The sequence below is a fragment of the Salvia hispanica genome, chromosome 6 (genome assembly GCF_023119035.1).
Source record: "Salvia hispanica cultivar TCC Black 2014 chromosome 6, UniMelb_Shisp_WGS_1.0, whole genome shotgun sequence".
In the NCBI taxonomy this organism is placed as follows: domain Eukaryota; kingdom Viridiplantae; phylum Streptophyta; class Magnoliopsida; order Lamiales; family Lamiaceae; genus Salvia; species Salvia hispanica.
The window spans coordinates 805,792-832,862 of NC_062970.1; the positions used below are offsets into that span (position 1 = coordinate 805,792).

General features: G+C 33.6%; 6 protein-coding genes across 6 annotated transcripts; 5 read left to right on the forward strand and 1 right to left on the reverse strand.

Annotated features, from left to right (window-relative positions):
* The first annotated feature begins 6,089 nt into the window (after nucleotides 1-6,089).
* LOC125191643 (protein SPEAR3-like) lies at nucleotides 6,090-7,910 on the forward strand. The gene is made up of 5 exons (XM_048089040.1): nucleotides 6,090-6,463; nucleotides 6,581-6,670; nucleotides 7,152-7,219; nucleotides 7,550-7,637; nucleotides 7,718-7,910. Exons 1-5 carry the CDS (start codon nucleotides 6,233-6,235, stop codon nucleotides 7,802-7,804), a joined length of 564 nt encoding a protein of 187 aa, XP_047944997.1. The 5' UTR covers nucleotides 6,090-6,232; the 3' UTR covers nucleotides 7,805-7,910.
* Nucleotides 7,911-8,871: 961 nt separating this feature from the next.
* Nucleotides 8,872-9,510, forward strand: LOC125196345 (transmembrane protein 234 homolog). Its single transcript, XM_048094834.1, has one exon. It carries the CDS (start codon nucleotides 8,941-8,943, stop codon nucleotides 9,322-9,324), a length of 384 nt encoding a protein of 127 aa, XP_047950791.1. The 5' UTR covers nucleotides 8,872-8,940; the 3' UTR covers nucleotides 9,325-9,510.
* Nucleotides 9,511-11,051: 1,541 nt separating this feature from the next.
* On the forward strand, nucleotides 11,052-11,926 carry LOC125196922 (kirola-like). The gene is made up of 2 exons (XM_048095586.1): nucleotides 11,052-11,296; nucleotides 11,496-11,926. The coding sequence occupies exons 1-2, from the start codon at nucleotides 11,107-11,109 to the stop codon at nucleotides 11,759-11,761; spliced, it is 456 nt and encodes a 151-aa protein (XP_047951543.1). The 5' UTR covers nucleotides 11,052-11,106; the 3' UTR covers nucleotides 11,762-11,926.
* A 1,863-nt stretch (nucleotides 11,927-13,789) lies between these two features.
* On the forward strand, nucleotides 13,790-14,687 carry LOC125197180 (MLP-like protein 31). The gene is made up of 2 exons (XM_048095892.1): nucleotides 13,790-14,032; nucleotides 14,238-14,687. Exons 1-2 carry the CDS (start codon nucleotides 13,843-13,845, stop codon nucleotides 14,501-14,503), a joined length of 456 nt encoding a protein of 151 aa, XP_047951849.1. The 5' UTR covers nucleotides 13,790-13,842; the 3' UTR covers nucleotides 14,504-14,687.
* Nucleotides 14,688-16,666: 1,979 nt separating this feature from the next.
* Nucleotides 16,667-21,832, forward strand: LOC125193367 (casein kinase 1-like protein 3). The gene is made up of 15 exons (XM_048091138.1): nucleotides 16,667-16,968; nucleotides 17,057-17,097; nucleotides 17,706-17,775; nucleotides 18,460-18,608; nucleotides 18,686-18,781; nucleotides 18,875-18,945; nucleotides 19,203-19,264; nucleotides 19,395-19,458; nucleotides 19,560-19,644; nucleotides 19,728-19,854; nucleotides 19,937-20,013; nucleotides 20,135-20,189; nucleotides 20,593-20,729; nucleotides 20,843-21,019; nucleotides 21,595-21,832. Exons 1-14 carry the CDS (start codon nucleotides 16,893-16,895, stop codon nucleotides 20,999-21,001), a joined length of 1,269 nt encoding a protein of 422 aa, XP_047947095.1. The 5' UTR covers nucleotides 16,667-16,892; the 3' UTR covers nucleotides 21,002-21,019; nucleotides 21,595-21,832.
* A 366-nt stretch (nucleotides 21,833-22,198) lies between these two features.
* On the reverse strand, nucleotides 22,199-25,120 carry LOC125193368 (probable RNA methyltransferase At5g51130). Its single transcript, XM_048091139.1, has 8 exons — nucleotides 24,848-25,120; nucleotides 24,442-24,556; nucleotides 24,271-24,318; nucleotides 23,341-23,602; nucleotides 22,886-22,973; nucleotides 22,734-22,799; nucleotides 22,572-22,640; nucleotides 22,199-22,485 (listed from the first exon to the last, which is right to left on the reverse strand). The coding sequence occupies exons 1-8, from the start codon at nucleotides 25,004-25,006 to the stop codon at nucleotides 22,396-22,398; spliced, it is 897 nt and encodes a 298-aa protein (XP_047947096.1). The 5' UTR covers nucleotides 25,007-25,120; the 3' UTR covers nucleotides 22,199-22,395.
* Nucleotides 25,121-27,071: the final 1,951 nt, after the last annotated feature.

Consider the following 27,071-nt stretch of genomic DNA (forward strand, 5'->3'; position numbering starts at 1 on the left):
TTTATCATCTTAACCATACCGTTTTTATTTTTATTTTTTCTATTTATTTTCCCACATTCATTCTTGTTTCTAATTTCATTTTAACTTAGTATAAGAAAAAGTTGAGGCACACGACACAACGTGCGTGCTCGGAGCACGTCGTGCTTGCACGTGGCGTGTAAATTCACGAAGGCGCACCCTTCTCGACTAGTTAGTGCAGCTCGTGCTGCATTTGTGGTAAATGGTAATCGTGAGACTCAGAAGAATTTGAAAACTATTTTATTTAAAAGAAATCTGAAAAATCAATTTAATTAGCAATATTTAGCTCTCTTTCTCTCTAAATTTTTAAATTTTAGTTATGTTATTTTATTTTATTTCGAATACGCATTTTTTCAAAAGTTATAATCTATTTTTCACATATTAAGAAGTTAGTTTAACTAGACTAAATAGGCTCTTTATTTAATGGATACAATCATATGGGTATCTATTTGGGCCTTTATTACTAAAAAAAGTTTGAAACCATATTGGGCCTACAAAGCTTTTGTGGGCCGTATTGTTGGATTCCTTATTTCTAAAAACTAGGGGTGGCGAAACGGGTTACCCGCGGGTACCCGCACCCGACAAGTCGGGTACCCGTACCCGATTTTAGCTAAATTGGTTGTCCCAATACCCGCCCCGTGATATACCGGGATTACCCGATACCCGTGTCGGGTATCCCGTACCCGGCATTGCGGGTACCCATACCCGACCCGAAATTCGAATAAAAAAATTGAAAACCATAATAATCGTCTATGTTCCCTAATTACTTAATTAATATTGATGGTAAACTTTGAATAGATTAAGAATAAAAGTGAGGGGACTCTATAGCTAGTTCCGATGAGTTTTCAATTGTATGTTCGTCGGAATATAAAAATGTTTCAAAAGAACTCTTAGAAACATTTCATTTTCTTCACTCATTTTGGAAAAATAATAATATAAATACTCTTCTCTACATTATTATCTCTCTTACTTTATTTTTTCTCCATTCTAACTATTTATTTTTAATTTTTCAAAATGAATGTGTATATGGAATGGATGGAGTATTAAAAATGATATATGGCTCTGATACTAATAATAACGGGTAGTAACGGGACTAACGGGTATACCCGTACGGGTAGTGGGTATACCCGCTACCCGCAAAACTCTAAAACACACTACCCGATCCCGCCCCATTTCCCGTTATCGTCGGGTATTGGGTACCCGATACCCGGCGGGTAGCGGGTCGAGATGGGAATTACCCATTACCCGCTACCCATTTTGCCACCCCTACTAAAAACCAATCGCAACTCTATATTTAAAAATAGTAAAATAATACACCCTCCGTCCCGGCTAAGATGACACATTGCTTAGCTGGCACGGGGTTTTAGGAGTTATTGGTTAAAGTATTTAATTGGAGAGAGAGAAGGTGGGTGTAAGTATTAAAGTAGAGAGATAAAGAAAGATGAATATTTTATTAGGAGTGAGAAAAAGTGGTTGAGTGTATTAATTGGAGAGAGAAAGTTACCAAAAAAGGAAATGTTCATTTTAGTTGGGATAAACTAAAAAGGAAAACGTGTCATCTTAAGCGGGATGGAGGGAGTAATAAATATTTATTATGAATTACTACTAAATGATACGATCTTGTATCTCATATATTTGATTGTTTCAAAATTATTTGATCTTTATATTTTCTTTTTCATTCGAAAGTTGGAACATTTGAGAGCTTGAGAGGTATAGTTGCTCCACAATCTTCAAAAAATTTGTTTTCGATACTATAAAAAATTGTATAACTACTTTAAGACTTATAAACTCATTTGAACTATTAAGATATGATTATATGTGTACTTCAATATCTTCCACAACTACCAAAATCACAAAAATAGAATCAAGTAATGAAGAAAACATCACAATCATTGTGCTAGGTATAATACGGTTGATCAATCTTCTAGAAGAATCTTGGATGTATGATTGTTTAATCAAAAGTTGGGAAACAATATAATGTGATCCTCTTCCCAATCTTTTTTTTGGGACCAATGTACTCACAATAACAAAGAATCTCCTAAGTATATCTTATATGCAATAAACTATGAGATTAAGGTGATTTGGTGTTACACACCCATGTGATTGTGTGTGCATACATTACATACAATTATATTAGTATTAAATAGTTTAATAAATAAATAATTAGGCCACCAGCATCCTTTGAAAGATTGTTTTGCTTACATTTTGGGGTAATGACTGTAGCATGTGCCCACAATCTATAGTAGATATTCTTTTCTCATCTTATATATATTCAAATTAAATACATATGTGCAAATCTTTTATCCTAAACAGATTTTGATTCAACATATTCCCTAGTTTCCTTCTCTACCTTTGGTAATATTGTAGTAATAATAATATAAGTAAGTAGTAAAAGTGTGTGCACTGAGTTTAGCGGATAATGTCAAGATATGTGATCATGCCCTTATTACCGAACCCAAATGAAAAGCACAAAGGGCTTAAGCCCCTACAATTTATTATAGTCTTCAAATGTTTATCTAAAATTTATGTGAAATATTATAAAAGTCCTTGATCTAAATCCCCCAAAATTATATTATTAGGATGTTTTGAATCATTACTGTTTGCTGCTGGCCAAACGCAGGTCTCGCTGATGTGTTTCTGTTTGGGCCCTAATCGTTGTATTAGGCCCAGTCGTCGTTTGTACCTGAAGTAGGGTACGGAATCATTGTATCTGAAAAACTGCAGTCATAATACAATTTGTTCTCCGTTCTTACCCGTGGACGTAGCTAACACAACGTCGACGAACCACGTAAATTCTGTGTCTATTTACGTTCTTTTGTTTCTCGATTCACAATTGCCCTATTTGTCATAACATATATTTTGAAATAAAATTTAAAATATATAATCTCTACCAATGATTTTATCTAGGTTAGTCCATGGCTGGCACTTTCTTGATTTATATTATAGTGTGTTTAATTTTGTCTTTACATTACATGATTCGTTATTGTTTGGCAATATTATTTTATAGTAGTATTCTTTAAACTATATTAGTAATATTATATAAAAAGAAGCTGGCATTCATTTTTGTATTTTATTGAGTCAATTCGACTTTGGTATTAGATTTGTGGAGTCATTTTCAAGGCTTCATTTTGTAGGTATAATAAATATATGATCATCCACACTTGGCAAAGTAGACTGATTATTTGTTAAATAATTATGAGGGACGTCAAATTTGAACTTAGTAAAGTGGGTTTTCAGATTAGTTGATTTGAGCTCACTCCAAAACAGCTCATTTTAAAATTTAATTTTTTGGAAGTACTTTTATATAGTGTGTGTTTATGATCGCATTTCGTATTTTCTTATTTTTGTTGTGTTCGTCCGCTGCTTTTCTTCTATAGTAACAACAAATATAGTGTTTATTTTTGTCTATACGTTGATTTTGTTGTTTCGATTCTGAATTGCTTTTATCCTATAGTATGTATGTTGCTATCCTCTCCTAAAATTAGCAGGTCGGTTCTTAATAAAAATAACATAGACTTGGTTCTATATAAATATAGTTCATGTGAATTACGTTTTAAATTAAATAAATGTGGGATAACGAAGGTAGCCTAACTAATATTTTTATATTTAGGCATGAAAACTGTAGGAGATGTCAATGTCACGTTTTAGTTGCTTAGATGTTACAAATGTCGACATTTAATCATTTCAACGATTCTTTAAATAACTGTGAAATTCATCCATCCTTAATTATTAACACTTGCATTTTGGAACACATCTCCCTAAATTTATTAATATAATTAACCAATTTTCTTCGATATAGTCATTTGACTATTATAATGAAAAGCAACTCTTTCACTTTCATATTAATTGATATTCATTTTCTGTACTTGTTTTAAAATAATAATAATAATAATAATAATAATAATAATAATAATAATAATAATAATAATAATAATAATAATAATAATAATAAATAACTCTAAGATAATGACTTTTTATTTTATAGTTTAAATTTGAGCTTAATACATCACATATTGAATTCACTAGATCGAGAATGGAATTCACTGGATCATGTAGAGTAAACGTCAAATACCAAAACTTATTAAAAATGTTAACATATTAAATTCAGATGGCTGTTACATTCAGTAAGAAAAATTAGATCTTTTAACATATTATGCAAACATAGCAAATCATGTAATAAAAATTAAAATAATAAAATAAATTAAACATAGTGGCCAAGTAAGTAATAAATTAAATGACTCTGCACTTTCCACCACACATACAACTCATATAATCATGCGTGGAACAGATCGATTAGATTTGGTGCATGGCAACTGAATTTTTAATACTTTATTTATTTAATTATTTACATCGATCTATTATTTTTTACGTACATAAGTTAATTCTTGGAGCTAACAAAGATATCATACAGAAATGCAGCTTGCAGCTGAATATTAATTATATGCACATATTGATACGAGGCATTAATATGTAAATGATTTGGCTAATATATTTGTAATAGAATCTTTCTTTCTCCAATTGATATCTATGGTTATGAAGATGAGAATATTTTTTAGCGTTTGTGACAATCCCCATACATTTGCTGCAGGATTTTGTGCAATCTAGATGTACTTAGGTTGGATCTAAAATCATACTGTAACATTTTATATACATACAAAAAAAATTATAATTACCCGATAATAAGAGGGAAAAGAAATGAGAAAAATTATTTGCTCGTCATAATGTGAATATATTTGTAAATTAATGAATAAAATAATAGTGTAATATTAAATGACGAAGAAAATTATCTTTGAAATATTAAAGAGAGAAACATTTTCTGAATATGACCAAATTAATTAATGACAAACAAACTCGAAAGAAATAGATCAAACTAATAATTAATAACAAACTTGAAAGAAAGATTTCAGGATCAATAACGACATTTTCAAGGTGCGTAGCATAATGTTAATGGACATTCTGATGAGATACAAGACGCTCAATCCAAAAAGACAGCAGGCTAATATACATGTTGACCAGTCCTCATCCGCCAGAAAGGAGCGGTGTCACTCCATCTCTAAGTCAAAAGAGAAGTTACGATAATTAATCTAAAAAATGTAATGAGTGTCGACTACCCGACTATAAAATGTGGTCCTACTATAAATATTGTTAGGCAATTTTTCAGAGTAAAATGAAGATATGCTTATTGATAGAATAATCATATGAATTAATTCCCCATATATGTTTCTCTCTTCAAAATTCAAATTTTCTATTACCTAAAACAACATTAATCGATTACTACCATATATCGATACAATTATGTAAATAAACATTTATTTATAATTACGGATGTAATAAATAAAGAATTTAAACATACAAACTATGTGTATAATCTTTTCATGATCAAATTTGTAGTCTTGAAACCACTTAAAATTGTACTATTAATTAAAATCTGATTTTTGCCGCAATTAAATTATAAAAATCTTTCTGAAGAACGTGCGTCAGCAGCGCGTGGATTGGGTTAGCTTATGTTAGAAATCTTGGGAAAATATTATGTCATAAATATTAAATTAGTTACACAATCACAAGACAATCCCTTTCAAAGACCATACCTTTTCTCTATCCAACCAATATATAATTGTAATAATTTCATGGAAGTTGTCAAAAAAGCTCAGACCAACATACATTAAAAAAAAGTGAAAAAATATCAATTATTGTTCCATAAATGAGCCGTATTCCTCTTTAATCCTCTATGTTTTAAGGTATGTAAATCATTTCCTCCTTTGACTAAAACCAACCCTTTCAATTTCATATTTTATTCTATAATATTTACTCTCTAAATATTTTAAAATTATTATAATTTCGAACCGGTCGCAGATTCATTGTAAAATGAAACGTGTTCCTTTTCGATCTCATCCATTCACAAAAACAAATCCTAATTTCTGATCTATCTCATACTTGCTGTTCACGTGCTTATTTTATTCTCTTTCCACTTAATTCATAAGACATCGAGTAATAAATATTCAAGCATAGTAGTACTATATATAAATAGAATGAATCACACAAAATCTACACACAATCAGATCCAGCGATGCAATGTGTTAACAGCTTAAAAGCTACTATATCAAAAGATCTCTCTGATTCCATCTCACTCAAATCAAATTTTTAGCATCAAATATCAAAAGTCAAGAAGAAAAATACACACACTACACACGGTATAGAAGATTATCATAGTAATATGGGGAGCAACTACTTCGGCGGTACCGAGAGGGGCTCGGGTGGGCTTTCTTCGTCTTCGTCTTCCTCATCATCGTCGAGAAAAGGGAAGAAGAGCGGCTCGGATAAGCCGAAGCAGCCGCAGCGGGGGCTCGGCGTTGCCCAGCTTGAGAAGATAAGGTTGCATAGTCAACTCGGAAGCACATATTTACCTTCGGTTCATCACAACCCTTATGCTTCAAATTTATATCAGGTTTTTTTTTTTTTTTAATATAAATTACTACTATTTTTTTTAAAAAAAATTGTTGTGATCTATATTGTGTATGTGTGTTTTTTTTTTCTTATGATTTTATGGGTGGGGATTGTGCAGGAGGATGTGAGGATGCAATCAACACACTCGTCGTCGTTGTCGTCGTCGCCGTTGGGGGCTTATGGCTACCAGGGGCACCATGGAGTCATGGTGAGATTAGTTTGATTAGAAATTAAACTAGGAATTAGATGAAGAATTGCAATTAGTGACCATAGAATCTTAGATGATTTGTTTGCATTTCTTTTATGGGTAATTGCTCAAAAAATCATGAAATTCGGTCAAATTCAGGTATGTCCGTAAAGTGAGCCAATTGACGGATAATTGCGAAGAAATCCTAACTTTGTAAACATTAATTTTATCCCTAATTTTGTAGTCAACCTTGGCCTAATTAAATTCATATTTTCATATCTTTTTTGTTGCTTTGTCTATCAAGAATTCAAGAAGATTTTTCTCTCGACAATTCAAATTCTCAACAATTTCATTTCTGTAAAATATAGGACTGAAAATTATTATGCTATATGCTTTGGTGATAGTACATGTTGAGATGGAGTAATTAATTAGGAGGAAACTAAACCTGAATAGCAACAATATTTTTTGTTTTAATACAATGTTTTTTTGCTACTGTTTTCAGATGGGGTTGCCAGATTTAGATAGGGCAAATCTTGCATATGGAGATTCCCAACCCACCAATGTAGCAAGGTAATTTGCATGAAGATTCTTGCTTTCTTTTCATGTATTGTAAATTAGACAAATCACTTGCAAAACCATGAAGTTTCGTCAAAGTTTGGTTTGTCTCGCAATTTTAAAAACCATCCGAAAAATCCATGAACTTTAACATTGTTTGATATAACTACAACAATGTTAAACTTCATGATTTTTTCAACTGATTTTGAAAGTTGCGAGACAAATCAGATATTGACTAAATTTCATGATTTTCCGACAATTGTCATATCCCAAAACATTGGAATATTGGATATTTCAACGAACAATTTTCTCACTCGTTATAAATTTCTTATGGCTTAAACTCAGATGGAATCATCATAGCAATGCCGGCTACGAAACTCAACATTTCGTTGAGCCCAACATGACTAGATCCTTCTTTGAACTGCCGGTTCAGGTACGTCTAGCCATTAAAATCGAACCAAATTTTAGTACTTAATTCTGATAATATATTTCACTATGTTTTGATTGATTTAGGGTTCCAACAATATGAACATGAGTAGTCAGAACTCAGACTCAAGTAGCTCACAAGATATAGATTTGGAGCTCAAACTCTCATTGTGAAATGCTTCAACATTGTATATTTGATTACAGTTTGATATAGAAGATTGCTATATATGTGAACTGCAATTGATAATGAAATTGATCCAAGTTTGCCAACTTTCTTCTATAGCTTTGGACTAATTTATTTTTGGCTACGAGTCACATTAATACAGCCTTAGAAATATAGTGTTTTTTGTACTTGCATAAATTCATAATATATGGCACATATAGATGTGTATGTAGTGCCTGGATAAATTGTTATTAGAAAAATGGAGTAAATTAAATAATGTAATATTGTATCACAAATTATGTGCTGAAAAAGAACGCCTCAACTATCTTGTGACTGAGAGAGTATTATTTAATTATAAAAAAAAATTGCACGCGTTTCTCTCATAGAAAAATAAATTAAAGAATTTTATGGCACGTGCATGAATTTGTAAAATAATTTTTAAAATGAATACTTTGATCGTTTTGTTGAACAGAAAAGTATCAATCTAAATTATAAATAAGTTTTGCACTGAAGTCTGAAAAATCGGAAAAAACGTGATAATCTTCAAGTGACATGGTTTTTCAATCTAAATCTTTTTATATATAAATGATGTGGTTTTAAAATTTAAATTCATTTATTCGTAAGAAGGGACGTGGTAATGTTTTAAGGAATGGGCTTAAGGGCTGGCCCATGAGTATTTCTCACGGCACTCCAAAAAACTAAAATTGATCATCAAATTCCAAAATTTTAAAGCACATTATGTATTTTTTTCTTTGTAAAAATAGGACATTTCCACATTTGTTGAATTTATATCAATTATGAACTTAAATTATGTTTTGATTTAAGAGAAACCTTATTAATGATATTGTGCAATATTATCGCAGGGTCAAACGTAAAATGTCTAGCTCTGTCAATACTCGAAAAACCGTATCACATTCGATGTGCTATGAGATAACGTAACTCAATAAAAATTTTAATCAAAACTGAAATACTTTTTCAATTTTACTAATCTTTTTCAATTATGAATATTAAATTAGTATTAGCATTTTATTTTATTATTTTTTTTCCTTTTACTCCTTATTTTTTTGTATTTTCCATTTTCGATCTAAAACAGAATCTATTCATTCAGAAATCAACAATACAGTAGAGCCGATCGATCGATCGATCAATGGTGGGGAGAGATGTGGAGAAGATGCTGGCGGTAGGGCTCGTTTGGGGCGCCACTAACGCCCTGATGCGCAAAGGCGCAATCTTGTGGGACCAAGCGCTCAAATCAGCGCCCCAAACAAACACGCCGCTGCCCCACAAGTGGCTCAAGCTCCTCTTGATTTGGCAGTACACTCTCCCGTTCGTGGTGAATCTGTCGGCCTCGGCCACTTTCTTCGCGATCCTGAGCGATTCTCCGATCTCCGTAGCTGTGCCCGTCACCAACGCCACTACTTTCGCTGCCACGGCTGTTTTCGGGATCATTCTCGGCGAAGAAACTCGCGTGGGTCTCGCGCTGTTTGGTACTTGTCTCATTGTTCTAGGCGTCTGTATCTCGATCATGTGATTGTGTTTCGAGGATTTGGGTTGATTAGTTGTTTTGATTGCCTTTTTCGACTTGTGGAGTGGTGAATGCTACGTGTTTGTTGAAATGCCTGTGTGAGTTTGAGTATGAGAATTGGGGATTGTAGATTTGTAGTTAAATAGCACTGCATATTGTTTGCTTGTTGAAATGCTTGTGTGAGTTTGAGTATGAGAATTGGGGGTTGTAGATTTGTACTACCTCCGTCCCCCAAATTTTGACACACTTTGACGTGGCACGAGTTTTAAGAAATGTAATAGAAAGTGAGTTGAAAAAGTTGGTGGGATGTGGGTCCTACTTTTAAAGTATTAGTTTTATACTCCCTTCGTTCCCCATTAAGAGTCACACTTGCAATTCTACACTCGTTTTGTAAAAATGATAATAAATAGTTAAAGTCGAAAAATGGAAAAGTAAGAGAGAAAATAATGTAAAGAAGACTCTTCTCTGCCTTATTCTCTATCTTATTTTACTATTTATCGACTTTAACTGTTTATTATTATTTTTACAAAACGAGTGCAGAAATGCAAGTGTGACTCTTTATCGGGGACAGAGGGAGTAATAAAATGTGAGTAGGAATGAGTTAGTGGAATATGGGGTCCACAACCAAAAATGGTAAAAGTGAAGTGTGTCAAATTTTCAGGGACGGACCGAAATGGTAAACTGTGTTAAAATTTGAGGGACGGAGGTAGTAGTTAAATAGCACCGCATATTGTTTGCTTGTAGTAGTATCTTATGATTAGGAGCGGATGCAGAAATTTGTTTTCGGAGGGGCTATATTTTACTCCATAGGATTGGAGTTTGAAGTTTGAGCCAATAATTTTCATATATTTCATTGTGACGATAGGTTCTTTTTGCACAACGATTTACACGAAATACAAAACTTTACGATGTCCACCATTGCTTATGGTATCCCTCTACAGAGTGTGGATGAACTTACTCATAGAATGATGTGAACGATGCTTTCTTGATTTGGCCCTCTTCTTTTGGGGTTGAAAACACTAGATGATGAGGACAATTAGTGAGGGATATTGTTTATCGACGTCTACATCAGGACATTAGTAAGGATAACACATCTATGTCATGTTCGACGATCATTCTCGGTATGTGTTAGAGTTTAGGATCCAAATAACTATTGATTATTACATGGAAGTTCTAGTGTTGGAGTGATATCGATGAATAAATGAGGAATTGATGGCAGGATTCTTGGTCATATATTAATCCTTTCCTTCTTTTATTTAAGTAGAGTAATTTGTGATTTAAAGGCATTTGAGTGAATTAAAATGGATTAGAATAGATTTGTTCTAGTTGATAGGACTATTCTGGTATTTTCCTCTCTGTTTATGCTATTTTGTGTTGAACCGTCTTTACTCCATATCACGGAGAATCCGGCTTTGAGTGTAATCCGACTTGTTTTTCCCAAATCTGTAGCCATTCAACTAGTACATGCACGTTAGAAACCTCTATGTGCATAAAAGATAGAGCATATCTATCAACCAACGTTTTTCTCTCCCAAACAAATATACATCCCACACCAAACACTTTGAATAAATTTCCAAACCTTAAATTCTAAGTATACATTTGCTACCAAGAAATTATGGAAACTCTCACTTTCAAATCCTTTACCAAAATGAACAAGAAAGCCCAAACATAGTAAAATTAATGAGCAACATTGCAAACTTGTAGCCTATATAAACACCAGACTCCCCAAATGTTGAATCATCACACAATCAACTAAAAACATCACTTAGTACTATAATCCAAGGAGAGATGGCCTCATTGACCAACAAGCTGATAGCCCAGGTGGCGTTCAAGGCCGGTGGCGACATCTTCCATCACCTCATGTGCTATAATCCCCGCCACCTCATCAGCGCCACCCCTGACAAGATCCAGGACTGTAAGATGCTTCAAGGCGACTTCGGAGTCAATGGCTCCGTGATCGAGTGGAGCTACAATGTTGGTAAGCTACAATGTTGCTTATTTTATTTTATTTAAATAATTTTAAGCTCGTCACCGTTCAAATTATTTTGTTTGTAATTCTTGAACACTGAACGGGGACATGTTGGGATAATCTAAAAAGAATGTGTGAGTTAACCAATGGGACGAATGGAGTATACAATATTTAATCTAGGTCAAATTCATATGTGTCTATGTGATAGATGGGACGCCTCAGACGGCAAAACAGGTGCTTCAAGGCATCGACAACGAGAAGAAGCAAATCTCGTGGAAGAATCTCGAAGGAAGCCTTTGCGAGCTCTACAAGGACATGGTCATAACGGCCCATGTTGAGACCAAAGATGGAGTCAACTTTGTCACTTGGACTGTGGAATACGAGCTCATCGCGGCTGACACTCCGCACCCGATGTCCTTCTTGAACTTCGTCATCTGTCTCACTAAAGATATGGAGTCTCACATCTTTGGTTGATCGATCGATCGCCTAAGTGTTTGGACTTTGATCTCACAACCTACCCACACAATAAATTAATAATGTTGTTCTCGATTTAAATAAGTCTATGTATGTTGTAATTGCAATAAGTGGTGGTTTGGTCGAAGTTCTATCGACTCAATTTATATATTAATTCTACTATCATGTTTTGTGCCAATGTTCTTTTTAACAAATTTTACTACTTACGTAAGAAAAATTAAGTTGTTGAAACATACGACTCAAAATTTAAGTGTTTTCATATACAAGAAATGTCATTGTCTTAAGGTGTACACACATATCTAGGATAAATTGCCGAAAAAATGATGAAAATTTTGGTTAAATTTTGAGAATTCTGCCATAAAAATTATAGTAAATTTTATTAATTAGTACTTTTTCTTAATTTTTCAATGTAGTCTAATTTGGGTGAAATTGTATTTAAATTGGCATCGAAAAATTCAACGAGGACAACACCATCCATTAATTTTATCATTTCTCTCAAAGTACTTAGCAAATAACTCAAATACGGGATCAATTTGGAATGTTCGTGCACTAAATCAACAACATATTACAATTAGGAAATCGATTTTTTTGTAATGGAAAAATTAAGAAAAATATTAAATTCATAGTTTTAAGGCTGTTTTACAAAAATGACAAGAATATCATAATTTGACCATAATTTATATACTACTCATTTTTCTGACTATTTATCTTATATATATAAACAATACTACCTCCGCCCCTGAAAATTTGTCCCAGTTTACTATTTCGGTTCGTCCCTAAAAATTTGTCTCATTTCACTTTTACCATTTTTGGTAGTAGACCTCATATTCCACTAACTCATTACTACTCACATTTAATTATAAAACTAATATATAAAAGAAGGATCCACAATCTACTAACTTTTTCAACCCATTTTCCATTACATTTCTTAAAATCCGTGCCTGATCAAACCGGGATGAATTTTCGTTGACGGAGGTAGTACTATGTTAGATGAAAGCTCAATAAATACATGAACATTGATATGACCGAAATTGGGCCCGGCAACAATAATTTATTCACTACATATTTTATACAAGTAGCTGATATGACCGAATTTGGGCCTGGCCCAATTTCTCAATTAGTGATTGGGGGTGGACCCTTATTAAGAAACAATAATTTATTCAGTACATATTTTAATAATATTCTTTATAATTAGTTTTGTACTAGAAGTTTGTATACATCCAAAATGATGAATCAAATCTCTCTTTAAAAGCAAATAGAGTAATAAAAATGGTAAAATTTTCCCCGCAGATGAATGTGCATTGAGAGTGAAAAATGCCGCATGAGTCACATCTCAACTGTGATCGTTTATCTGACGAGCCACGATGTGGTGCATATTTCGTCTTGAGTTTTGTACACCTGATCATTAATCATGCACATAACTCCCTCATGAGTAATTTTTTATTTTAATTATGTCGTAATAATTTATATGTCCGCAATTTAAATAAATATATGAAATTAGATATTATTAAAATAAGAATGAATTAAAGGAGAAATGGTGATTAGGTATATAATATAGTGTATGATTTGTGGATTGATTCTTGTTTATATTTATAATAATTGATAAGGTATGAAAAACTAACGTGCATGACCTATAAATAGTTAAGATGCCCCTAAGATGATAATTATACTTGGATTAAAAAAACATTCTCTGATATAAAATAGCATTAGGAGGATATACACGAAGTTGTGGATTTATTTATTTAATTATTTTATTTGGGTGGACCCCAACACATTATGGATTATTTTTGTGCATGGAAGATTGCATAGATCTTACAACCAACGTTTTTCTCTCCTAAAACAAACACTTAATTTGCAATAAATTGCAAAACCCTAAATACAAAGACATTTACTTCCAAGAAACTTTGGAAACTCTCACTTTCAAAATCGTTTCCCAAAATGAGCAAGAAAGCTCCAAATATAGTAAAACTAAGAAGCAACATTGCAAAGCTTCTTGTCTATATAAAGACTAGTATTGCTAAATGTTGAAGCATCACTCAATTAATTGAAAAAGATCACTTAGTAGAAGATTCCAAGAGAGAATGGCCTCATACCCTAACAAGTTGATAGCCCAGTTGGCTTTCAAGGCCAGTGGCAACGTGTTTCACCAGCTCGTGTGTCTTAATCCCCGTCACTTCATCAAAGCCACCCCTACGCATATCCAGGACTGTAAGTTGCATCAAGGCGAATTTGGAGTCAATGGCTCCGTTATCGAGTGGAGCTACTCTGTTGGTAAGTTTAATTTGACTTGACTTTGTCTCATTTCTCGCGTTGCATCAAGGCAATTATGGAGTCAAATAGTCCAATATTCGTGAACTCCAACATGTGACATCTTGTATGTAACATAGAGGTCATATCCCAGTAAAAAAAAGTTTGGAACAATTTAAAAGGTATACGATATTTAATTCAATTATGCATGTGCATATATATGTGATAGATGGCAAACCTCAGACGGCGAAACAAGTGCTTCAAGGCATCGACAAGGAGAAGAAGCAAATCTCGTGGAAGATGCTCGAGGGAGACCTTTGCGTGCTCTACAAGGATTTGGTCATAACGGCCCATGTTGAGACCAAAAATGGCGTCGACTTCATCACTTGGACTATAGACTACGAGCTCATCTCACCCGAAAATCCGCACCCGGTTTCCTTCTTGAACTTCTTCATCTGTCTCACTAAAGACTTGGAGTCTCACATCTTTGGATGAATGATCGCCCAAGTGTTGGGACATTGATCTCACCAACCTACCCACATGAAGTAATAAATATTGTTGATTTTATTAAGTCTATATATATATGTTGTAATTGCAATAAGTGAGGGTTTGGTGAAGTTTATGACTATATATGTTCTCCACTCAAAATATATGAATTCTACTATCGTGTTTGTGTCAATGTTCTTGTTATTATATTATATTCGAGCATCATAATTAAGCCATTTTAATGCCTTACCTATATATATTCCATCATTGCATGTTATAAAAATCTGATTATATTTAGCTTTTAGAAATTTATGTACATTCAAAATGATGAGTCAAATAAAATATATATTGAATCTAATCACTCGATATAAGTCTTTATCTAATCATGGTGCATATGCTCATTTTTCATTTGAATAATACACAATAAATAAATAAACAAACACATGCAATAATTTGACTAAATATTGATTCAAATAGATCGGCGATAAACTGTACTTTTATTTCTTTGATGGTTAGGAAAATTGAGATATAAGAAAAAACTTACCTTTTATATATCTTTCATGATAAAACAACAAATCCTTCATTACGTATTCCATAAATCTCCTTGTATTTAGCTTTTAGAAGTTTATAAACATCCAAAATGATGAAACATATAAAATCAATCAAATAAATAAACAAACACATGCATTATTTGACTAAATAGACTAGTGTTATATATTCATATAGATATAGATAAGAGATAATAGTATACTTACCTTTTATATCATTCTTTTTTTCCCCATTCTAATCAATAAAAAATCACCTTTTAAGAGGGATAATATTATCCTTTATTAGCTAGACTCTAAATACTAATTTAAAAGTGAACCCTCTTAATTTATTATTATGGGAATAAAATATATTTATTTATTAAAGTATATAACCTTACTAATTTAAAATCTTCTACTAGTATAAACTAGTATTTTCTTGATAATAAAAAAACTGAGTTTTAATTCACTCTTTTAAATTATTGCATCCACCGGAAATATTCAATTTGCTTAAAATTAACTTAAGTCTCAAAATTGTCGACCTTATATTGACTTGAGGTTAACGTGACATTTTATCTAATCCATTAAATTCAAGGGTTAACTGTATATAAAAGTGATCAAATCAAACTCTAATTTGTTTCACTTTCAAAATTTAAATAACGTTCAAAAAAATTCAACCGTCCGATTTGACAACACAATTTCTTAGGTTGAAAAACTCATTATTTAGACCATCTGCATCCATGTCTTTTATTCGTCTCTTAACCGTTTCATCTCTTCACTATTCATATATAAATTCCACTGTACTTTTCATCCAATCTCTTAACTAAAAACAACACCTCCATCCCTCCATCTCTTAACTATTCATTCAATTTCATTTTTTATTTTTATTTTCAACAAATTCAATTAATAAAAGCACACTTCATTAAATAAAATAAAATTACAATTTAAAATTCTAAAAAAATATAAAAAAAAAACATAATTCAAGTCCTAAAAAAATAAGAAAAAACATAGTTAAAAAAAACCCAAACTCGTTCAAGTCGAAGCTGCCGGAGTTTCCGTCACCAGACATTTTTACAAAAATTGGAGAGGAAAGAGAGATGGTTTGAGAGAAAAATAGATATGTGTTTGTGTGTAGAATGGAGAATGAAAGAGGAATATTTATAGAATAAAAAAAAAATTATTTTTTTTACCGTTTAAATATTTTTAAACTCTAAAAATCGAAATTTTAAAAAAAATTTATTTATGATGTCATGGTGACGACACCCACTCGCGGGCCGGCGATTGGGCGTCACGCCTAGCACCAGCGTCTTCTTCCGCGCGAGACGAGCGACGAGACCGAGGCGAGATGGAGCGATGACGAGATAGAGACAACATCGAGACGCGATGCGAATGGCCTTAGTCACGGGCTCGTGGCATCACAAAAATTTTATTTATCATGTATATGTACCAATTTAGTATGGGACTTTCTCAAAAAAAAATGTTATTAGTGGAATAACTGGAAATTGTTAAATCCTAGATTCAAGATAAATCAAAATTCGAAATATTTATGACGTCATCAACCTCGTCGGTTACAGACTATTGTTGTACCCTGAGGTACAAGCCGTCAATGCACACAAGTCCACCTACTCAATTACGGATTAGTGATTACCCAAATTCTCTCTCTCTCTCAAGCAATTTTGCCAGCCCTCGTGAGCGAGGTACAACTCGTCAAACCCCTCTCTCTCTCTCTCTTGTCATCTTCCGCCTGTACCCAGCAATTACTCCTGCGTTTGTGGCTTTCCTTCGCCGTCACCGGAAATTCAATTTCCCTCGCGAATCGGAGGATTTCGGAATCGATTTATGATAGCTGCGATTGGATTTGGGGCGCTGATCTGATGGAGCGGATAGTCGGAGGCAAATACAAGCTCGGCCGTAAGATCGGCAGTGGATCATTTGGTGATATCTTTTTGGGTGAGATTTTTGCGCATCTCAATTTGATTCAGGTTTTTGTGTTTCACTGTGCTGAATTGTTTTTTTTTTTCTACTTGTGCTTCTGCAGCTACGCATATAGACACGTTTGAGATTGTCGCAGTGAAGATCGTAAGTCTCTGCTACTGTTTGTCCTTTAAAAATGCTTAATTTGTTGAGTGTTTTGGATTTCTGTTTATGGAAACCTGCATGCTGAAGTGTGTGGTTCATTTTTTATCCTGTTTTGAGTTGTTTTTTTTTTGGTTAAGATTGAATTTTCATTTAAAATTCTTTGGGCTCATTTTTTTATTAGGCAATTGCTGGAAAAACCATCCCGTGACTTTGAAAATTAGCCGGAAAATAGCTAAGTTATGATTTGTTTGCAATTGTCATATGGAGATATTTTTGGTGAAATTGAATCGGAAAATTTTACGTTCTATTCATGAGGAAAATGATATCGTTTGATTGAAAAGCATCAATATAATATTACATTGTAGGATACCGGATTTTTTCACCATGGCATAATTGCGAGCAAATCCAAACTTCTGTGGGTTTTTGCGGAAATTTTCCCTTTATAATTTGTTGTGAATGTTTGAAGCACTAATTGCTCGTTTATTTATGTAGACACTCATAGATTTGATAAGTGAATGGCTGATTCCAATGTTTCTAATGTTGAAAACGATGACGATGGTGTACTGTGTAGCTGGCTGCTGCTAACTGGATTTTCTGCGTTTTTGCAGGAAAACAATAAGACCAAACACCCCCAGCTTCTCTACGAGGCCAAGTTATACCGTTCTCTTCAAGGGGGAAGTACGTTGGCCTGCACATAGCTGTCATTTATGCATACATATATATTATGAATGATGATCGGAGTGAGGATTAGTTTACTTTTGTGCTGTTTAGACGCCACATCTCTTAACCAGGAAACAAAATTTCTCATTTGGTTTATTTATTGCTTTGAAGAAATTTAACATGCTTGACTTCATTTTGTTTGCTTTTAAACAAAATGTAAGCCACAGCTTGACATGAGTCACTTGTGATTATCACTTTTAAATCGTACTCCCTCCCTTCCACCATAAGTTATTCGTATTCCTTTTTGGGATGTTCCACCTAAAATGAGCCATTTCCCTTTTAGCAAAAATAACACCTTTCATCTTTCTTACTTTATTCTCTCGCCTAATTTATTTTCTCTCCACTTAACTCTTTAAATATCAATTTCTTAAATCCCGTGCCCAAAGGAAACACACGGAGGGAGTAGTTAGTTTGGACCAGGAGAGACTTTAGGTCAAGTTTGCAGCATCATAATAGGGCTTGTGTTCTACCTGAGTTAGTGTGTTCATTCTAGAAATATGAATTAATTGAAAATTCAGATTGCCATACTATTTAATAATGAAAATATGCATATCACTTTCGTTATGTACGGATATTGTTTTCCCTTACTTAAGTTGGTCTTTCAGAGTCTTTTAAATGTATGTAACATATATCTTGTTGCAGGTGGTATACCTGGCATAAAGTGGTCTGGTGTCAATGGAGATGAAAATGTTCTAGTCATTGATTTGCTGGGACCGAGCCTTGAAGACCTTTTCGTGTATTGTGGTAGGAAGTTCTCGTTGAAAACTGTGTTAATGTTGGCTGATCAAATGGTAACTACATACTAGCAAAATCAGAGCTCTTTGTTTTCTTCTTGTTTCCAGCATTTCTGAACGTTTGTTCCATGTAGATAACCAGGATAGAATTTGTGCATTCTAAAGGCCTCCTTCATCGGGATGTCAAACCTGATAACTTTCTCATGGGTCTCGGTCGGAAAGCGAATCAGGTAAAAGCATTTGTTGGTTGTTGTGCATCTGGTGTCTCTACCCCATGCTACCTCTTTCTTTCAATAATCTTATTCTCTGGTTTCCCTTCCTAGGTTTATATTATTGATTTTGGTTTGGCTAAAAGGTACCGTGATTCAACATCAAACCGGCATATTCCCTACAGGTGCGATCTTAATGATATTTTTCCCCCACTTGTTTGATATCTGCCTGCAAAAGTAAGATGGCGAACTCAAAATATCACTTTGCAAGATTGAAAAAGCACACAAACTCATTTTGAAAATTTCAACATTCTGTAATCTCTTAGCTTACCATGTTCGAATTTGACTTTAAAAATATGTCTCTCCATTTATAGTGGCAACAATTCGCTGCAGGCCTTATGATGATTCGTGCTTATCATGCTTTCCTTTCTTATTTGTACAGGGAGAATAAGAATTTGACGGGAACCGCACGGTATGCAAGTTGTAACACCCATCTCGGAATTGGTAAGCACAGACTGTTTTCCCTTTGTGTGGGGCCATTCGAGGATAATAAAGATAACTATTGAACCGTGATATCTATGATAGATATTATGTAACCCATCTTCTTCCCTCTTATCCTATCCATCTTTTGTAGAGCAAAGCCGAAGGGATGATCTTGAGTCCCTTGGATACGTGCTTCTATATTTTTTGAGAGGAAGGTAAGCGATTCCTTGTTCTATTCTCCTTAATTCATTTTGACATTTTTGTTTTTCGAGTGTCATTCTTTTTCATTTTTAACCAACTGTAAGCCTGTGAATAGCCTTCCCTGGCAGGGATTAAAAGCTGCCACCAAGAAGCAGAAGTATGACAAGATTTGCGAGAAAAAATTGTCAACTCCTATTGAGGTGGTTACATTGATAACTCTCTCTTCTTTTCCCTGTCTCTTTAATCTTGTTGAGTATTACGTGATGTTGAGTTTTTCCTGAAGGTGCTGTGCAAGTCCCACCCTGTGGAATTCGCCTCCTATTTCCACTACTGCCATTCTTTGACGTTTGACCAGCGACCTGATTATGGATTTTTGAAACGTTTATTCCGTGAACTGTTTACTCGTGAAGGTGAAGGCCTAGCCAAATACGAAATACCATACTGCTCTCCATTTGCTTTTCTATCTTCAAAATTTTGTGCTGCCTCGTGCAGGTTGTGAGTTTGATTATGTATTTGACTGGACTATATTGAAATATCAGCAAGCACAAACAAGTAAAACGCAAAAACGGGTATCGACTGTTCTTTTATCTCACTTAGTAGCTTCCTCGTTGTTTGGCAAGTTCTGTGTAAGCTGATGTGCACAGCAAACTAGTGAACCAATCTCATATTACCATTTGTTACTTTTCACAGCCGATTGCTGGAGAAAGCAGTGAAGTGGCTCCGATAGAAGCAGAAAAGCATCAAGGTTATTAACATTTGTGCTTTTTCATGTTAGTAGAAAAATTTTGCCAACCAAAAATATGTTCTTTACTTCCAACTCCAACTGGACTGGAGATTTGACTCTTAGTTTGTGACCATTCATGGAACTTTCTATTTACCGGCCTAAAATCAAAGTTATTAACTCTTTTTATGGAAGTGTTTGGTTTTTTTTTTAATCCTTTTTCGATAAATACTTTACAAGAACAAGGAATGAGTTCATCTTTTGGTCTTTTGAAGATGCAACCTTTTTTTGTGCTTTGCTCAAATTTGGGTTATAGTTTATGATGGTAGCGTAGAATCAATATAATATAAATACGAACTAGTTTTATCTGTGAAAGATACTGAGAAGAAAAGCTGAGTCTGCATATCGTATTTGTTGGGGCTCATAGGCAGTAATGCTCCTCTTCCATCTGATTTGGGTGACCGTATGAGGTCAAACAATACCGCTGCTAGTCCTGGTGTACGCTTGCAATTCAAATCACCAACAAGTCGAAATGTCACTCATGGCACTCCTGTTGACAGAAATGTAAGTTATTATCATCTTGTTACGTAAAAGAGTATTACTGATGTCTGTCTATTTGTTGATTGGTATATGTATTTCTCAGTTGTTTGATCCATGTGATTTACCTTCTTGCTTAGGTGTTCAGTAACACAAATGTGCCATCCACTTCGTTCTCCCATGCTGTTGTCGGAAAAGGAAATACCTCAAAACCTATATTACCTATGGAGGCAAATGAAAACCACGCTTCTTCAAGTAGTTGGATTTCTTCCTTACGCCGCATCTCTTCATCCAAGTGAATATGCGGACAACTTCAGGTTTGCTCGCGTTCCCTCGCCTTCTCATGTAAAGTGCCGAATTCTTTTATTACTAGAGGTTTTAGTTTGGGTAATACTATCAATTTAAATCACGAAGTTTGGTTAAATTCTTGCTAGTCTCACAAAGTTTGAAAATGGAATATTAAATCATGAAGGTCTATTTTTTTTAAAAGTATCCCATATGTGTAACAATGACGTCTTTGGTAATACTCAAAACGATTTTGTTAGTTAGAATAAGTATTTTTTTCATCTCTTTTCTTTTCTTTTTTATTTTAATCAAACAAACATTGATTTGGGCATCACCAAATATGTCTCTTTGTACGCGGAAAGGACAACCGAGAAAAGTCGAAACTTTGTGATTTAATATTTCATTTTCAACCTTGTGGACTGGCCGAAATTTGATCAAATTTCGCGATTTAAATTACTATTATTCCTTTTTAGTTAAATACGTTAAACTTGTATTACTACTGATCTATCTGGACCATCGCGTAGTGGTCAAAACTTGGAATGCCATCATATTGAACTCAACTTTTCTATGTTCTATTTCTCAAATAAGCAAAATTTGCAAATTTCAGGATTTGATCCTCTTTTGAGCTATCTGTGCTACCATGGCAGATGAAACATGTTGCTAAAGATGGCACTGGCTGTGGCTGGTGCAACTTGACTATTTTCTCATTGGTGACAACAGATGGAGTTACCAAATCTTTGATACTCGTTGATTTAGTGAATGGTGTGTTTATTGTATACAAATGCAAGGCATTTAATATTTTTCTCGATCATTCGTGGTGGTTTGTTAGCCGAGGTTTCTGTTTACGTATGGTGCTCGCCTGTATAGCTTTCTTTCTCTAACTAGTTCACAGCCAAAGCGTTGCTGGAGTCGACTAGCTGCATATCAGATTCCGAAATCCATGACTCGAATGTGAAGAAGAGGTAAAAAGATGCTTTTGCTACTTGTTTCGTTTCGTCTGAGGCACGAAAAAGGGCAGTTGATGCAACAAAGGGTTCAAATACGATAAGAAGCAAATTATATAAATCATCACTCTTTTTTCGGTTATAATTTAAAATATAGTTTTGAAATTTGCATATTATCTTTAACTTATCATATCAAGACAAGCAAAGGAAACCAACTGAGCTCAACTATCAAAGTGGATTATGGTGTGGTTCAATTGATACTTCAACTTACATCACAGAAACCTTTCAATTAAATAACTTTTTCCTCAGATATAACCCATACATTCCGCTTGTGTTGAGTTTAGATATTAACCCATTGCCACAAAAAGGGAAAGCAAAAATTGGGTAAAATAGTTCTACAATATATGACAATTTTTACTAATGCTCCCAAAATTTCTTCAACCTGGAGTGATGTTGGACTAGATTCATTTCCAGAAAGCCAGGATAGGCCTTTCGAATCCCGATTTACTACCTGATAAGCTTGGAGTTATGTTCTCGACTGTACGGAATCCAATCTGCCATCACAAAGAATCATTCAGAACTTCAAAGTTTGTTAGTACAAGTTTGTAAACAAAATTTCCAAAGCTAAAGATGGTTTTACCTTGTCTAAAAGTATGTCCTGAAAATCTTCTGGAGTTATCTGAATGTTTTGATAATTGGCAGCTGTTGTCTGTTGAAATACAATTTACTGTTATGCACTACTCAAGAAAGTTACTGCTAGCCTTATCATAGTGACAAACAAGTAGATAAGAAATGAGCATACCTCAGAAACGAGACGATTTTTATAATACGAGGTCCAAGGTTGAGGTTCGACAATGAAAACTCCACCCTGCCACAAGAGTAAATAAATGGCTATTGTAAACACTTTGTCACACTTCAAAGCAAATAAACAGAAATCAGTAAATGTAAATATACCGGTTGGAGAAGTGTCCACACTTTTGCAAATAGTTTAATTACACCATCATCACCCCAGTTCAAATGTATCCATTTTGTCACACTTAAACTGCAAAGCAAATCAATTTCGATCAGGCACAAAACGAAGAGGAGATTAAAGTTTTTCATATGTAAAAGCAATGATTCACAAAATGTAAATTAATGTTGATAATGCAGTTTTCTCATATAAAGACAAGGACTAGCGTGATCAAAGCAAATATAAGATGAATTACATGAGTTGTGGAAACAAGAGGAAGCTGGTTTTCTCACTTACATCTTCATACATGGCCTATCTCATTTTAAAGATGAATTCATGGAGGTCTAGTTCAGTAGTAACTGCCAACATTAATAAAGTTCAAAACAATTGCAGACTTCCCTAACAAAAACAACCATGACAAAAGCAGGCACGTGATAAGATAAGTAGTAAGTGCTATTACCAGAGGATTGCATGGTAAGATTTATTTGCTGGTGGGTGCCAGTTCAGAACAAAATTCCCTTTCTCAAAAGAGACTATTTTTTGCAAATCTTTTTGCGGCAAATGAGGGGAATCACTGATGTTCTCATCTCGTGATTTAGTTGTACTATTCTGCAACCCATTAGCCGGCTCTACATTAGCTACTCCTGGAGTCTTTGAGGTCACTTTGTGCTTATCTGTCCTTATGATTTTCCTTAGAGTCCAGTCAGCATCCTCGACTCGAGCTGAAAGTGATAAGCAGCAACTATTATAAGAAAGACTTCATCTATTTTCCAGGGAGTCTCCACAGATTACTGCAAAGTCAAGAGTGGCAGTAGGCAATAAAAAATATTTGAGGAAAATACAGAAAACCAAACTAAAAGACCGAATCAGGGCACGAGTTTCAATTACCCAATTTGAAAGGTCCAAGATTTCTATATTTTAGCCATTGGCTGTATATGTAAAAATTTGCTTCTCATTGTACACAACATATAACAAATCATAATCTTCAACTCTCTTCTATATGCAGTGGATAGCAGTGAAATACCATGATGTAAAAAAACCACCAGCAACATAAACACGAAATACATTTAGAGCCAATAACAAAGCATCCAGCCTACACCTTTCCTATTAATAGATAGTATTATTGAAATGTATGCATGATGAGAAAGAATACAAGCAAAGATTTTTTATATCTGATGGACAGATATAAGTCATGATGTCATTCAAAATTAAACATGTACTCCTATTACAAGCTACACAGAAAACTCTCCTATCATCACCAATTGACATCAATAAAGTATATGCAGAGAGAAACTAAACAAGGATACAAACAATCTCAACTCGAGAATACACCGAATAATCTCAATTCAGTAAGAAGTTCACTTCAAAACAGGAAATTCGGAATAGTTACCTCCATCAATATCAACACCAACAATGCTCTGGCAACCAAACTTTTTAGCTGCACAAGAAAGATAAACTATAGAGATCAATGCTTGTAAAACTACGACAACCACATCAAGTAGAATTGACTGAAATTAACAAATAAAAGCCATAAGATGTTGCATTTAGGAGTTACTATTACCTATAGATATTGTGACCAAACCACTATTGCATCCAATGTCAAGGCAATCCTTGCCCTCAAACCATTCTCTTCTCATCACACTTAGTCTCGGATCTTCATCTAAACCCTGCCCAACCTGTAAACACCATCACCAACCAGTCAAACACCCCCCACACTAACGGAGAAACAATCGATAAATAAACACTTATCCGGACCTTATTCTATAGTCAATTCACTCATAAATATGTTGATTGTGATCCTTCTACAACAATCACTAGACATCCAGATTTTACCACAACATATATTCCAATGCCGGAGCTCAACAACAATAATTGAAAATAGATACATCACGACCTAAAACAAATTTATAAACAAATCAATTCGCAATTACATTGATAGCAACATACAGATAAGGAGAGAGCATTACCCTATAGCCATAATAGTGTCTGTAATTTCCGAAGATGGCAATTTCTTTCCGATTTCTCTTCTTTGACGGTTGCTGTTGAGCTGCCGGCTCCGTTTCGTGTTTCCTCTTCCCGCTCTTGTCGTTTTCGTTTACTCGATTGTCTCGGTTTTCAGCTCCCATTGATTAGAGGTAGATTATGAGAAAACAAAAACGAAATTGAGGGGTGAGAGGCTGAAGCTAGGGTTTGTTGAATTGGGGTTGATTGAAGTGGAAGAGAAGCGTCAGCTGACTGAATTCAAACACTCTAGGAAATTATATTTCTTTTTAAAACATTTTTTTAATCTGAAAATTAAATTAAATTTGGCTAAATATATGATAGATGTATTAGTGGGGGAGTGTTATATTGCTGACTCAACACTTAATTGTTAACTACAGTTAAATAATAGTCATTAGATATTCAAATTAAGGGCCTAGATTATCAACCCTGAAATGTCATACATCAACAAAAAAAACGTCAATAAGGCTATAAGATTAATTCCAAACAATATCAATAAGGGTATTAATGTCAATTAACTACAAAATTAGTTATAACTAACTTTTAAAAGAAATTCCAAAACTTTAAATTCATATAACTTATATCAAATTAAAGATTATTTTATAAGAATTCCAACGATATCCTACATGCATATGTTCCGACGTCAAATTTTGAAAAAAAAATTCGAAATTTTTTAATTTTTTCGTATAGCAAAAAATGTCAACATACTATATAATACATGTAGAATGTCAAAGTCATGAGTTAACATTCTTAGAGCATTGTGTTGACATTCTCAAAGCAGTGTGTTGATATTTCCGAAACACTATATTGACATTTTCATCCAAAATCCTAATTTGGAGATTTTTTTTATCTTTTTTTATTTAATTAATAAAAACAAAAATTACACGTGATAAATTGTAGACCACACGTTTTCTAAAATCCTATGACCTCAAATTAGTTGTAGTTAGCAATTAAATGATGAGTTAGCAATTGATCACTCCCCCTCCCCCTGTGTTAGTCGGTTTAAAATTTGATTAGAATTTATTTGGCAATTTACTCTTTTAAATTCACAACCTCAAAATTAATAACAATATGAAATTTTCTTGGATTTTTTGAATGCCTGGTATTCAACTATACATACACGAATTTTGATATTTTATACTAGTTATTTTCTTAATAAACTTTTTTTTATTAAACAAATAAATTTTATAATTTTATTTTGTTACTTTTCTCCAAATTTATTTTTCATCGAAATTGAAGTTGGCGTGTTTGTGGGAATATCAATATGAAATATTCTACAAATCATTAAAACATTACTTATTTTTTCATATAAACTTCCATTTAATAAAAAATAGAAAAACTTTTAACATTTTTTTTTTGTTATAAGGCGAAACTTTTGTTATGTCACGAGAGACGCTGCTGCTCGCCCCGTCCGCGAGGAGGATGTGGGGCATCGCCGACCCCCTGACCTCAATATGAGGTGAAGCATCATGGAAGAAGCAAAATGTCAAGGACGGGAATTATAGTATATAGGCGCGATTTATTTAGTTTTCATGTCATTTCAATTTCGTTTCCTGTCGTTTCGTCGTCGTCCAGTTATCTCCTTTGTTTTTCTGTAAATGTGTTGTAAAAATTTTCTTGTTCGATTGAGTAGATGAAACCATTTATTACAAAATTAATCGAGTATTGATTTTATTTTATATCAACATAATGATCAAACTAAGAAACATTTTATTTTTTAAGCTTTTCAACTTGTATAAAATGATACAACTCACCTCTATTTATATGCATTCATCTCTTATTCTAGAATCCCCTAATCTATTCTTTAATTTGCATATATCTAAATTTTTATAGATAAAAACTAGATATTTTATTAGATAATATCAGCATTTTAAAACTTAATTCTAGAAAATTCTATTAATAGTACATAATAATACATGGATATTTCTACTACCTATCGTACAATTCATGCTTGGATGCATCGTACATTGATTCTGTGAATATCATCTCAGTGTGCATGGATCTTGATGTTGAATGTGTATATCATTTATCTCATTTATCAACGATTCTTGCATGAATCTTGATGTTGAATGTGAATATTACTTTCTCTTGTATTTTCTTAAAATTCTTACATGAATCTTAATGTTTTATAATACCCATTTTTACATTTTTTTCCAAAATATTATTTTTATTTGTTGATGCGGCTTCCTC